We start from the raw sequence: 14,615 nt of genomic DNA on the forward strand, positions 1-14,615 counted from the left end.
GGATGACAACACAAGAACAGTATGGAGGCATTTTGTGTGTTTTTTTTCAGTTTGAAGACATGGTCAACATTTACCTAAATTGTATTGGATTTAGCTGCAACGCTGTTTGCAGCCAAATTCAGTTTTTTCAAATGTGTTGGGTTTGTTTTTCTGTAGTTTCCTTTGAAGCCAGAGCGTCACCAGAATAATTCTGTCTTGTTAGTTCTCAGTCCAAACCTCCTACAATATGAAGATGCTGCTGTCTGCTCCTCTCCACATCATCTGGATTCTTAGACATTTATAGACCTTGACTCAAATAATAATTTATTTTCTGGCCCTGGGATCCAGGCTCCTGAAAACACACACGTGTTTCATGAAGGAAAGAGCCCTGTAGTCTATTTTTGGTCAAAATTGTTCAAGAACCCAGATCCTGTCATAATGATTAAATCATGGATGAATCATTGAACAGAGTATTGATCCTGCACAGGTGCAACCCTCAACATCTGTCTCTTTTTGGCAGGAGAGAATAAGAAAAAGAAAATGTGCAGAGCTCCTCGTGCACCATCTTATGTCTGCAATAATCAAAGGTGATAAACATGTTACACAGTTTGTACAAGATGAGCGCCAATTGGTTCTGCTCTTCTGAGGATCAAGGTTGAGGGTGTGGACCACCTGTTCAGCATGAATGTCTCCGATAAGCCCACAGCTTTAAATTCAGCTGAAGGGTTTTTCCTAGATTATTCCCAGTGATTGGTCAGTAACTCACAGCAAGCGCGTCTTGGCTGAAAGCTGCTACGCTGTTCCGCATCTCATTCTCACTGCCACGCAGCGGTATCAGTGACACGTTACCATGACGCGTGTCCGGCAACACGCGGCTCACCCGCGTCAGCTTGAGTCCGTCCTGAGGCCACACGTTGCCATCGTACTTTAAATGAGGAGTGGACAAGGACAGAGGGAAAGATGAGGGGAGGGTATTTCATAAAAAAGAAACAAACAGGAGCAAAAAAATGAGTATCAACAGGATTAAAAAAGATTTTAAACATTTCTCTGATGACAAATGACCTAATGGCATTAATATATTATATTGAATAGTGTGTAATCCTTAAGACCACTTCTAAAACTATTGGATCATTTTCTTAAAAAGGTCCTACAAGGAACTTTTCACTTTCGTTGATTGTGGCGCCTCTGTGGGCAAAAGCAGTCGTGTTTCCACTGTGGCAAAACATTCAACATATTCATATGAAAACAAGTCAGTAAAGACAATCGTCTAACAATATTAGAACTGATTTAACATAACCATTGAGTATTAAATACATTTATACAGGTAAAGGAATAGACAATACTAAGTCACTAAATGTACGGGGGCTTAAAGTTGGCTGGAATTTCAAACCACACCATTACACAGCTGTTTGCCGGATGCACAGCGGTGAGGTAATGTATCGTAATTCTCATTCTGATCTTTTGTGAGAGATGTGGAGTTGGTGAGGAACAGACTCGGGAGTGCTGGTCTGTACGGGTTAGCCTTTAGACTAGCGCGTAGTCCAGCTAGCTTCCCCGCTTCTGTTTCCTCTCCCTCCGCCTAAACAAGGTCTTTTCCAGCTAACTGTCATAAAACGTTGCTCTGACTTCGCAGGTAATCCGTCCAGGTGACAGACATTAAGAATAGTTTATAGAAAAGTGTGTGTGTGTGTATGTGCATAAGATCACACCTGAATACTGAGAAAAGTAGCGAACCACTCCCTCATTTCTGTCTGGGTGTCACAACAGAGATACCTGCAAATAAATAGAGCGTGATGAAGAGAGGGGGACAGCATGATAAAAATCAGGAGGTAGGGTGTGTGTGTGTGTGTGTGTGTGTGTGTGTGTGTGTGTGTGTGTGTGTGTGTGTGTGTGTGTGTGTGTGTGTGTGTGTGTGTGTGTGGAGAGAAGACAAGGCTCAGAGGGTAACTTTGGTACATTTTTGTTAAAGGGGAGAGGGGTGAAAGTGTGAAAAACTGAAAGTGACACACTCTCCTATGACGCTGTGTAGTAGCGCCAGAAGCATAAACATGGAGTGTGATTCCTAACTTAAATACTCAACAGAAAGAAATATTGATGAGAACCTCTAGTGTTCCCTGTCCGTGAAGTGCGTCTGTGTCTCTCTCATTTCTGTATGTGTACGTGAATATTTCCTGCCACTCAGGTTGCAGTCACACAGCCCCAAGAGTCATCAGTGATGCTGTGGTGCCGAATAAATAAGCTTTATTCGTAATTGTTATGACCACAGATTCAACTCTTACTCAAGAGCAATCCACCGAGACACAACAAAACTCTGATGCAAACAACACAGAGAGACATTTAAATACAATGAGGACAGTTCTCACACACACACACACACACACACACACACACACACACACACACACACACACACACACACACACACACACACACACACACACACACACACACACACACACACACACACACACACACACACACACACACACACTTGTAAAGGGTAAATAGTCTGTATTTATATAAAGCTTTTCTAATATTGATGACCACCCAAAGCGCTTTACAGTACAGTTTGCCATTCACCCATTCACACACACATTCATAAAGTGCATCTATGTGCAGCACTTTTTCTAGCTCTAGAAAAATGACGGGCCAGTCGTGGTTCAGTATCTTGACCTTCTGACACTTCAGCACGCAGATGGGGGAGACTGGGATCGAACCGCTGACCTTCTGACTTGACAACTACATGCCTAACCCTAACCTAACCCTAACCCTACAACCAAATCTTAACCCTAAAAAAAACTCTTTGAATTTGTGAGGACCAGTCAAAATGTTCGCACAAAGTCAAAATGTCCTCAGAGCACATGTGCAAGAGGTACAGGAAACTGCAGGACTCCATCATAAATGTGACATTTCAAATTATATTTTTCTCTTCTTTGATATTTTCTCTTTATATTTTTATAAAGATTCCATTTTATCCAGGTATCCACCTTCTCATCCAACTAGAATCTTCTTTTGCAACATAACTCGGGGTGAATGTTACTTGGGAGGGGATCTCCAGATGTTTCCTGTTTGGAGATGATCAGTTGGTGGTGTAGGTGTGAGGGACCACGTCCTTGCGATGTAGAACAGTCTGCTTGTTGGGGGAACATGCTCAGAAAAAGCAGTATCCATGAGTTCATGCTGAATCCCGCCTGCATGCCGAAGATGGTACAAACTTTACGGATGTTGTTACTGTCACCATCGCTAGTAGGATTTTCGCAGTGCTGCTGATGGTGCCATCCAATTTCAACTTTTAAAAATAAACTGCAGATCCTGTGATTCAGTTAGCAGCATTAACTATAGGATGCTCACCTGCACACACACATTCTCTATCTGCACGCACACCACTCTCTCATTCAGGATGGACGAATGGCTCAGAGGGGATGTCAAGATTGACAGGTCATCAAGGGGAATGATTTTTTTGTCATTTTGGTTTAAAAGGCCTCCTGAGTAGAAATAATACATTTACTTTATATGCCATTGTAGATCATCATCAACTGCAGAATATTTTTTTCTGTTCATTTATTACTATGGATTTGAATGAAACTACAGAATAAAATGTAATTAACATAATCAAAATGAATCAGTTCTCTTTGAGCTTAAAAGCAGTGATCACAAGAGTGTGCTGAAGAAATAGTGCCACAAACTGGTGAAATGAATGGGTGCTAAGTGCTTTGCTGGAATAGAAGTAAGAGGGTGAAGTAAGGTTTGGAGATAAGTTCAGTAGTGTCTGCAACCTGGCACCTCCTCATCCATTTACTTCTTCATGTTTTCATTTTCTTTCTTATCTTTCACCACTCTCCCTAACTTTTCTTTTAGTTGCAAAAAATGTAAATTTCTGACTTGGTATACAGTATCTCCTCTTCAGTGTGACACTTTGACTCTACCTTCCACTTTCTCCCCCTTCCTCCTTTATCTTTCCTCCACACGCGCTCCCTCTCTCAGGTAGCTTTTTTTTTTTGCTGTGAGGGATGTGACAATGTGAGTATAACTAGGAGATGATACTGCCCACAGCCTGACGAAAACATCACTACTGTTTCAACTGTGCTGATGTCTAATGCTGTTGACACTGTAGTGCCTAATGTAACATGAACACATGAGCAATGGGTGTACACATATACACACAGAGGGATGTATATGTGGACACACGTGGTGGAGCATAGAGACGTGACTGCGGGGGGGGGGGGGGGCCTGTTTTTTTCCCTCCTGGGTGGAAATGACCCTTTCTATGCGTCCTCCTCCAAACTCTCACACCGTGATCTGACCTTTTTTTTTCCACCTACAGAGATAACTGCCAGCTTTATCCAACACTGGCCATGTTTACATGTACATCAAAGATGCTATCACACTGTCATCAAGAGAAAAATGCCACTGCCTGCTGAACACAAGGACATCAGGAATGTCAGAGCAACTGAATAACTTTGCACTAAAGGCTGCATACTTCTGCAGAGAGATGTAAAGCTACAGGAATGTTGTATTATAGTATAAGGTAAAACTGCAGAACGTTAGCTTACGCTTGTCTTACACAAGCGTGGTGGTGCAAACGGCTGGTTTCAGACAATAGACTGTATTTAAAATATGGATGACATGTTTCCACTTCCTCCATCGATCCAGAAATGAAGCCAAATATTCCACGTACGAATGCTGCCATGGAGCCCCAGTACCGAAGTCCCACCGATACATGTGCTGGACCAATCCTGAGTCAGTCTCAGCTGTCAACCATGAAGTTTCCCCCATTTTTTATAGCATCAAATGACTAAAGAAAACCAAACTTACAAGAAATATGAATACTTGAACAAACATCAGCGTGATAAAAAACTAAAAGTAAAAACAGACACGATCGTTGAGAAAAATGTGTTTGTCTTTGACTTTTTAGTTTTGTCCATGTCCCATCCACTAACATGGAGGAAGCGGGATTTATGAACTAAACTGCAGCCAGCCACCAGGGGGGGCAATTCCGACACTTTGACTTCACTTTTGGGAAATTTTTATGTCGTCCATCTCAGCACAGTTTACATTTTCATGTCCAGCGGCCACATTTAATTTGCAAATGCACTGGTGCAGCATTTCCCTGTTATCTAAAGCAGGTGCACTGTGAAGACAGTAATGTGAATCTACATATGCCAAAAAAAAAAACACACCTGACTTTTAAAGGGAATGATTGATGGCACTCTAATCTATTTATTATATGCTACATCCAAAACACACGAGACAAGACACAAGACATTAATCATCATCAATATTAATCATTACAGATTAAGAACAATCCATTTGAATCTTCCCCTAAATACACATGCACCATGCACTTTAGAGAATGCACTGAGATCTGAGATTGAAGTAGAGCCTTAGAATAGGACATGACAAGAATGGAGAGATGATTATAAATACACAAACACACACATGCATACGGACAAAGCAGAGTGTATCTTTAAGTGAGCCACAAACAGGTCCAAACTAATAAAGTCATCTCATACAATCTCTAATAATTTTAACAAATATGTCTTGAGCTGAGGTCGAGTTACAGGAAACTGAGCATTAGAATAAACCATGTATGCTTGTTAAATCTGACAGTGTGAGCAGGACTGAGCTGCGAGGGCTGTGGGCGAGCAGCCATGTATCGTGTATAAAAGATGAACATCCTGAAAATACAGCTACCGGACAGGTACTCACCACTGCTGCCTCTCCGGCCTCTCTTGTTTCACACTCTCACACACCACTGTTAGGCCCCAACTGGAAACAGACAGATGAAGAGACAGAAATTAGTTCAACAGCAGTTCAGCTGTAACAGTGCTCATCATTCTTGGACATAATCTGCCCCCTAGTGGTCACTGTCTTTACATGCCCCCATGAGCTATTTACTACAGATAATCACATTTCTCCAAAATTAGAAGATTTAAGTTCAGCAATTTATTATCCTTCAAAATTATGCTGAAGATTTAGTGGTGTTACAAAATTGGCTCTCAATTTGCGTAGATTGTGTGTATAATGTTTAAGTCAATTAAAAACACATATTTGCTAAAGTTTGTAAATTAATTCTCTTGATAAATGTACTTTTGACTCAACCGAAGCCTAATAAAAGTATATTTGCTCCTACATAACTATAGTTTATTACCAGTAGTTTTATATAGTACATTCACAGTAACAACTCATCACTCTTATATAAGCTTAAGAGACAGATATTTTTTATTTTATTCAAATTTAAAGGTGTATCTTCTCAATAGTCACAGACACAAACACAAGTACTAAAGAGAGAAGTGAGTTATAGATCATTGTCGATTAGATAGTGTTTCATTTTTTCTGTCTTCCCTCTGGTACAGTATCCAGCACTCGCCATTCTGAGCAGCCACCTGTTGCATTGCCACTCAGTATCAGGACATCCGTGACATTCTGGAAACATGTACCCTGCACTGCATGTACAATACTCACCAAGTGGGAGGACGGACTTTCTTCTTGATGCCTAAGTAAACCTTGAGATTCTTCACAGGCCAGTCACGTTCTGGGCGGTTACTCTGACAGTCGGAGAGAGTGAAGGGGACAGAGTCAATAAGTCTACGACTCCAAAAGCAGAGAAAGTGAACGAGTTTGCACTTCTCGTCAGTCTTACCCGGACTTCCTTGTACATCCTGAGCGAGTTGGAGTTGAGGATGAAATATCGGTCATGGAAACTTCCAGAGGTCAGTCCCAATCCCAGGATGCTTCGCTCCTCTCTGAATTTCATCATCCCGTGTTTGGATGCGTCCACTTTACTTGCTGGAGGGCAGATTAATAAGAATGAAGTTATGAGGAAGCCAAACGATTCAGAGAGATTTTTTCTTTGTTGGCAGATTGTGTGTTTACTCAGGTAGAGGATCATGGCTTCCATAGCAAGGTGCTTCTTAATGAGCAGATGGGAGTCGGTGCCAAAGGAGTGAAGGATGGGTAAGACTCGCTCCAGGTGGTGCAGAGGACGCTCTGAGGTGGGAAAGCAGTGAGCACAGGGGGATGAGAGAATCTGAAGTTATTTAAAATCATTCATTTATCATTCTTATTAAGAGAGAAAACACAAATGTCCCACTCAGACCAATAAAAACACTATTGATTGTTAGCGTTCAACATTTCTAATAACATGATGTTAAATTCCCTCCAGCTCTTCCCATCACTCATACCATTTTTGATTTCCTTTCTTACTGTCGTATCAGCAGGATGGTTCTCTGAACGGTGATTGGAAATCTGTGTAGCTGGCATTTGATAAGGCAAACAGGGGCTTCTCCCAGAGGGGAACCAGATGTCCCACATACCAGGCTCAAAACAAACCACGATACACAGTCACCGCACTGACAGGGATCATGATGCCTCTGGAGTTTGTGTCACTGTGGTTTGCTCAGGTAGCAGGTTGAGTGAAGAGCACTTCACAGGCTTTGTTTTGCCACAGGAGATTACATGTTTCATGCTACTGTGTCACAGCTTGTATTTAATCATGTGAGCCTAAGTTGCTTTCAAAACCAAAAGGAAAATAATGATATATCTGTACACAGACACAAAAGCAGGAGATTAAAAAAGAAAGTGGTGAAAGGATATAACTACACCATTAATACATATTTATGGCCAAACAATTAACAACTATTGTTCCTTCTTTCTCTCCATGTCTCACCCATTTCCTCCTTGTTGCTGACCTCCCAGCAGCTCCAATACTCCTTGTCTTTAACGGGGATGTTGCGCCGGTCCAGAACCTCACATGTCAACTCTGCTGCCGTCATAGAACCAGGGATCTGAGAAAAAAAAGGAACGCGGTTACTCCAGCGTTCAGACTTCCATCAGCACAGGGTGAAAGTGTGGCCGATATTAATCTATCCAGTTTGTTTTTGTGATACTTGTACAAAAGAAAGGAAGTGGACATCAAAAATGTGAAGTATTATTGTTCATTTAATAAAGTTCAGGTCACCTTAACATGTTGCTCTGCTGTGTTCTTTTTTTCCTCCAGGTACACTGTGCAGATGAAATGTCCTCCAGGCTCAGTGCTCTGAAGTGACCAGTGCGCACACATACATACACACATACACACACACAAACACATAGAAGACAGAAATACAACATTAGGTTAACAAATAACATCATGAATAGATGCAAATGGACATCTGCATGCACACAACACCAACAAAGAGCTAATGTCTGATCTGCTTTACATGTACATTTGCATTAAGATTTCAAATGGTGAACACATGTTACTCTCAGACATGAACTGAACAACTATGAAATAAATCATGTGGAGCTATGAAGGTATTACATCACATTCTTATTCAAAAATGTATCGAAGGGGCAGTTAAGTTCATTGAAACTTTTTTAACTGACTCCTACTTTACTTTGTATAAAGTAAGATCACTTGAGTGTTTTGTGTGATCATGTGTGTGACTCACGGGAAACTTTGTGCTTAGTTTCTCTCGCACTTGGATGATAACAGTGATCTCCTCCAGCTGCTTCTTTAGCTGCTGCTCATCCACCTGTAAACAAGGACGCACACATTCATTCATACACACACAAACAATGTATCAGTCAACAGCTGGCCTAATACTTTAATTACAGCATAATGCCAAACTTTCAGATCTCAGTCTGAAATCCCCAGTGGCACACTGAGCCGGTTTGTTGCTGGTAAACCAGCAGGAAATCAGAGCTCCATGTTAAGCTAACGTCATTAGCATGAGGCTGTATTTTTAACTCTTCAAAACAAAATAATGCAGTTAAGATAGAATAGTTTGGAAGTTGTTTTTCATTAGAAGTGAATTTTGACAAAGACTGGGGGGATTTCATTTAGAGCTCAAGAGAGGAAATCCCATCATCATCGTTGCGTTTCCTTCCTCCCTCCCCAGCCTCCTTCTTATTTTCCCATCACACTCACTGATTAATTTTCAGGAAATAAACACAAAGTGCTGTAAGAACATAATCTTATTACCACATAATTAAAAAATTCCAGTAGATAAGATCAGTTTCTATTCATAGGAGAATACTGATGAGCATTTAAATGCTACTGGAAATAAACTAGATCTGACAGGAATCTGTTTGTAAGCTTCATGTTGCAGCCAATTGAAGATGCCATGTCCTTTGACATCTCAGCCTTTCAGAGCCATGCACTCTATGCGGTTTGCCATTTCCTGATGTCACCACTCAAGATTTATGAATCACGTTACAGAACAAAATGTTTTGCCCTCCCATCATTCCTCTGTCTACGGCAGGCAATGAGTCTGACCTCAAAGATGAGCGTGTAGTGCTCTATAAGCTCCTCTATGGCGCGGCCAGCAGTGTAGTCCTTCCCATCCGTCTGGAACAGTGTGGGACCAAACACTATGGCCAGGTTGTGGAGGTTCATTTGGTTCAGCTCAGAAAAACGTTGCACGCTGAGACAAGTACAGGGAGAACACACATTTGTATGTGCAGACACAGACATAAGTAGAGATACAAGAGGATTCTTTTGCTTGAGTGAGTTTCTCACCAGTAGAGGTGGTTGATAAGAGCTTGTAGTGTAGCCTTGTTAACACGAGGCAGACTGTCCAACAACAGCTGGTACTGGGAGATTTTCTTACTTTCATCCTGAATGGCTGTAAAAGGAGAAAGGAAGAGGAAGGAAAGGAGAAGGTTTTTTTAACAAAGAATGAATAGAAAGAGAGATCACAGAGAGTGTCAGGGTATGTGAGAGGGGAAGAGGAAAAGCACACAAGAGAGAAAGGGATCAGTGAAAAGAGGGGATATACAAATACAAACAAATGCAGTAAGAGAGAGAAGGAAAAACGCATCATCAGAAAGTAAGATTCAAATTAAAAGGAGTTAAAAGTGACAAGCTCCTTAAAAATATTTACTGTAGTGCTGTGACATAAAAGGATTTATTTTGCTTTGACCTTAACAGCAACAACATATCACCTGACACAAGGCTGGAGCAACTGATCTGACAACTCAATCATATTTTTAGTCTAGTTTCATTGTTAAAAACACCTTCGGAGTTTGATTAGTTCCTTTAAACTTAAAGTCCCCTTCTGGTGAAAATGAAGTTTTTAAACATGTTAATATGACCCTCTTGTACCACATATATGATAAAAGACATATCTTGCGTGAAATAAGCGACGACATGGCTGAGCATTTACAAAATGCTGATTCAAACAGCCAGGGTTTGTGATGTCATAAACGTAAGAAACCAATCCTGTCAACTTGTGAGAGGGGTTCGGTAGCTGGAAAAGGCTCCTCAGCTGCAAGTGAGCTGTGAGGGAGGTGACACAGTGAGCAGGGGCGGGGTCATACAAGCATAATCAAAGATCTCAGTCGTGAAAAGAGGTTGTGTTTAAGCCATTTCAGGGCCATGAGGGAAGGTTTTTCATGACCAACCCTTTGAATATGTAATTCTGAGGAACAAATAAGAGTTTCAGGGGCTGTAATAAGTCGCTGGGGTCGGACTTAAAAAAGGAAAAAAGGCAGAACACCATTTCCAGTCTCCCCCACCTTAAATGCCCTTTAAAGGTTTTTAAATATCAGCCATCTAACAAGACATCTAATAACAATACAACACAAGTCTAAAGGGACTTCTTCCGTAGAAAATAGCCACTAATCTGTTAAAACTGTCTACAGCAAGGTCAGTGGATTGTACTGAAGTATAATAGTGTTGTGAATGTTACCAGCTGTACTGAGCCAGGTGCTGGCATCCTCTGAGGTGAACAGTCCTTCTTCTAACTCCCTGAAGAAACGCTTGAGCGTGTTGGAGACGTCGTCCACCTGGTGCTCTCCTTCCCTGAGATGAACACTGCGAGCATCACGGCGAAATCTCTCTAACAGCGCTGCCACCCGCGAGTTCACACCGCTCTTACGATAGATTCCCTCAGATGTCAAGCCTAGACAAAGATATTTAACAAGAACAAACCCAAAAACAGAACGAAACAGTTATAAGTACAGGCAATATACAGTTCTTATTGTAACACTTGGACAATGACATACTTTGATGCCATAGTTAGGTGAAAAATACCTTGGTCATTCAACTCAATAGAGGGATCATATAGTCCAGCAGAGATTCCAAAATCATCTCACAAGACCTTAAAATCTTAACTGTATAGAGTGTAAAACACATGATATTCCAGCTAAAATCTTGTCTTATTTTCAAGAAAAAACATTTTTGAGATGGGGTTTAGGATAATGATGAAAAATGTTTAGCTTGCTTATGAAGATGTGTGGATATGTAATTTAGTTCTTGTAGATTTTGTAGATACACCATTCTCTAAAGAGTAAAAATGCAAACATGTTGCTCCTTTGACCACATATCAGTCAAAAATGTCAATAACTATCAGTGCAAGTTATGTCCACTAGTGGGTTTCCTTAATATTCTGGCTTGCTTTCTTTTGTCCTTTTCCTGTATGAGCTGTATTTTGCAGCATTGTGATATAATTAAAAGTTATTTTTAACCACAACTCACACCAGATCACAATGTAGTTCCATTAAGACAAACTTGAACTATCTAACAGTTCTTCATATGGCGCCAAACATCAAGTGTCCAGAAGAAGTCACTATAATGTGTCAAAAAGGTTTTAAAAACCAAACTCTTGGTCACAAATCAGAAGCTGGGTCATGGAAAATGACAAGGATCATTCTGTCCTGGTTTCCCACTAAGCTGACCAGGGGAAAAACACAGTTTCAAGTGTTCACATACAAGTTAAAATTAGAAAGGCCAAAATTGCATCCAACAATGTAGAGAGTATAAAGCGATGTGAAAACATGCATATGCAAGGCAGAGATATGGACAATGACTTCCTTAATATATGCAAAATGTGTGTCTGTGTCTGTTGACATAGATGCTGTCTTTGTATGGCTCTCACCGCACTGAGTGATGTAGCCGATGCAGCTGTGAACGATGACCGGTATGTCCGTCTCTGTGAGCTGCTGCTGGCCCAGCGTGTCTCCTCCGCTCCCTGCTGCCGTCTGGATGGCCGTGCACCAGCCGCTAAAATCCAACTTCCTCTCTCCCTCTATGTACAGAGTTCTGCAAAAAGAAAAAGAAAGAGGGAGGTGAGGGGAACAGATAGAGACAGTAAAAGTCAACACGTGGAGATGAGATGTTTTTATCTGTTAAAGAATTAGTTGTAAATGTTGCACAATTAGGATGAATTAAAAAAAAGAAACAGGAATTACTCGGTCTTCTCACCTGCCTTTCTCCACCAGTACCAGCACTTCGTTGTCTTGTTGGATGGCTGTAACACACAAACACGTTGTCATCGTATTATTCCATCAGAGCCATGTTTCCAAACTGAACTGCATTCACAGAATGTCCGTGGTTCAAATTACTGCATATCATAAACATTATGTCTACAGATTGCAGTATGTACAGTATGAGGTAAAACTGCTGTTTGGGTGTGTCTCCATGTGTTTTTGTCTTCACTCACAGAGTTCATTAAGTTTACGAAGGTGGATCTCCTCCCCCTGGCCATTCTCCAGATGGGCGTGGAGTGTGGAGCCCACCAGAGCAAACCAACCAACTTTTGACGTTTGCAGGTTCAAGCCGTCTTTACACTTCAGCCGCCCAATCCGCTCAAAACCAAGCCTCAGCAAAGGCTCTGCAGAGGCTGGGATAAAGTTCTACAAATAAAAGGAGGACATTGTGACTTTGACACACATTGCACATTATTAATCGTTTGCCTTCTGTTTTGATGATGATGATTTAACCACTGTAGTCTGTGTATTGCTGAAGCCCTGCTCCAAAACTGATTCTAATTAAATTGTTTGAAGGACCGTTCAGCCCAAAGCTCAGGGAATAATTAAAAAAGTGTCAGTGATGAGGTCAGCAACCGCAAAACTCTGACACAGCCAATGCTTTTTATAACAACATAATTCTAACAATACACACTTTGCTGCATCTATTATACAAAGGAAACCTATGTTGGTTATGTGGAGTGCAGCTCTGAAGAAAAATAAGTGAAACGGAAAACTGGGCAGCATTACTTAACCCTGTCCTTATCAGATAGATAATTCAGAAAGATAATTTCCAAGCTTAACATAGGTGGAACTGCAAACACTTGAGGTGTTCACCTTCAGGAGAAAGTAGGAGAATTTGTGTTTGTAGTTCTAGACCCCAGTATATAATTGGTACTCACCCTGGCAATAGACTTGACCCATTCTTTGTGGCCATCTGGATCATCAGTGCCAAACAGATAGAGACGCTCTGACTCAGAGTAGAGTTCAAAGGTATTTTCATACCTATTGAAAGGGAGGTTGGAATATTTAGTTTTAGCCATGTATTATTTCAGTTGTTGCTATCCAAGCCTGGGAGACTATCAGCCCATGAATATGTGTCTGTTTACCCATGTTTTTCAGGTGCGTCGACAGCCAAGCAGACAATCTCTGAAGCTTTCAGAGCTCCGTTGGGGTTCGAGTTCTTGTCACTCTCATAGTAGCTGAAGGTGCCATCATTCAACACACACCATCGGCGACTGAACTCTACAAACAAGAACAAATAAAGACTTAACAAGCATGATGTGAAGAATCACAATAGGCGTCTCCATACATTAATTTATTGTGTCAACTAATTCTTCCTATTTAAAGCTGATGAGCTAAGACAATAGCTTTATAAACAGACTGTGTTAAGAGTCAGTAGAGTGCGTTAGTGGTGCACAGCGTGTGTGAAAACCTTCTTTGCCCTTTCGTTCCGAGATAGCCCGAGCCATGGATGCAGTTTTGAATAGGAAGCCATTGTGAGACACACAGGGTGGTGCTGAGTAATGTACCGCCTCCATGGCCCCGTCCACATGTGATTGTGGCAGCTCTGCAGGGGGAATAAACAAAAAAGTTAAATGTTTAATTTTGCAAAAACCTACCGGAAGTCGTTTGGTTATGCAGCATCGTCTAATAGTGAAACATCCAAGAAAATTGTGTGTGCATTCAATTCTTCCAACAATATATTGTACAGTAACATAATCTGTAAAATATTTCATCCAGAGTTAAATTTAAACAATAATAATGTAATGGCGTAGTGGACATAATGACATGAGACTATGCTCTGTAACATGTAAACAGGAATATGAATAGAATATTCTATTAGGAACTCATGTAAACACCATAATTGAAATAATGTATTATTATGAACAAGGTCAATAGTCTGTATATTGGTGTCCATATAGATATAGTCAATGTGACCCTGTCCATGCACACAGTTGTACTGTACCTGTGTTGAGATTGTGGCTGAGTAACTCAGCCTGTAAGAGTTGGGAGTGTGCGTTGGCCAGCGAGAGAGGGGAGGGCCAACTTGCCACACCAGTTGAACAATTTACATCGGCCCCGCAGAAGATCAGGCTTAATGTCTCGAGCACATCGGTGCACTGCACATTTATACACAGAGCCTGAGGAGGAGGAGAGAGGAGGGGACAATCAGTACATAAAGACACACAAGAGGAAATTAACATATAGAAAAATAATAAATGGGTTGCTTGTTGGCATCAATAACAATGGCCTGTAGTGTAATCAGTGCTGGTATTCAGCATAAACCAGATATTATACATATATAAAGACACCAAATGTGTGCTGTGGAAATACTGTGTTTCAGATAGAGTACAATACTAGTATATATATATATTTATAGGGACATGAATCAAAGTGGCCAA

At 41.0% G+C, this 14,615-nt stretch overlaps 1 protein-coding gene across 7 annotated transcripts in view; it reads right to left on the minus strand.

Moving 5' to 3' along the window:
- LOC117773450 (arf-GAP with Rho-GAP domain, ANK repeat and PH domain-containing protein 1-like) overlaps positions 1–14,615 on the minus strand; it is a 47,820-nt gene that overhangs the window by 5,256 nt on the left and 27,949 nt on the right. For 5 of the 7 annotated variants that reach the window (XM_034605410.1, XM_034605407.1, XM_034605408.1 and 2 more), the window contains 19 exons: positions 14,180–14,354; positions 13,646–13,780; positions 13,320–13,455; positions 13,113–13,215; positions 12,405–12,597; positions 12,167–12,212; positions 11,841–12,004; positions 10,653–10,865; positions 9,482–9,587; positions 9,239–9,386; positions 8,412–8,495; positions 7,940–8,017; positions 7,649–7,766; positions 6,856–6,969; positions 6,623–6,768; positions 6,445–6,527; positions 5,689–5,748; positions 1,689–1,752; positions 746–904 (listed from right to left, as the gene is read on the minus strand). In XM_034605410.1, the coding sequence (XP_034461301.1) occupies positions 746–904; positions 1,689–1,752; positions 5,689–5,748; positions 6,445–6,527; positions 6,623–6,768; positions 6,856–6,969; positions 7,649–7,766; positions 7,940–8,017; positions 8,412–8,495; positions 9,239–9,386; positions 9,482–9,587; positions 10,653–10,865; positions 11,841–12,004; positions 12,167–12,212; positions 12,405–12,597; positions 13,113–13,215; positions 13,320–13,455; positions 13,646–13,780; positions 14,180–14,354 (2,325 nt within the window). The remainder of the gene's footprint in view (positions 1–745; positions 905–1,688; positions 1,753–5,688; positions 5,749–6,444; positions 6,528–6,622; positions 6,769–6,855; positions 6,970–7,648; positions 7,767–7,939; positions 8,018–8,411; positions 8,496–9,238; positions 9,387–9,481; positions 9,588–10,652; positions 10,866–11,840; positions 12,005–12,166; positions 12,213–12,404; positions 12,598–13,112; positions 13,216–13,319; positions 13,456–13,645; positions 13,781–14,179; positions 14,355–14,615) is intronic. The other 2 variants (XM_034605413.1, XM_034605411.1) reach the window with 1 other exon arrangement.

The sequence above is a fragment of the Hippoglossus hippoglossus genome, chromosome 13 (genome assembly GCF_009819705.1).
Source record: "Hippoglossus hippoglossus isolate fHipHip1 chromosome 13, fHipHip1.pri, whole genome shotgun sequence".
Taxonomy (NCBI): Eukaryota; Metazoa; Chordata; class Actinopteri; order Pleuronectiformes; family Pleuronectidae; genus Hippoglossus; species Hippoglossus hippoglossus.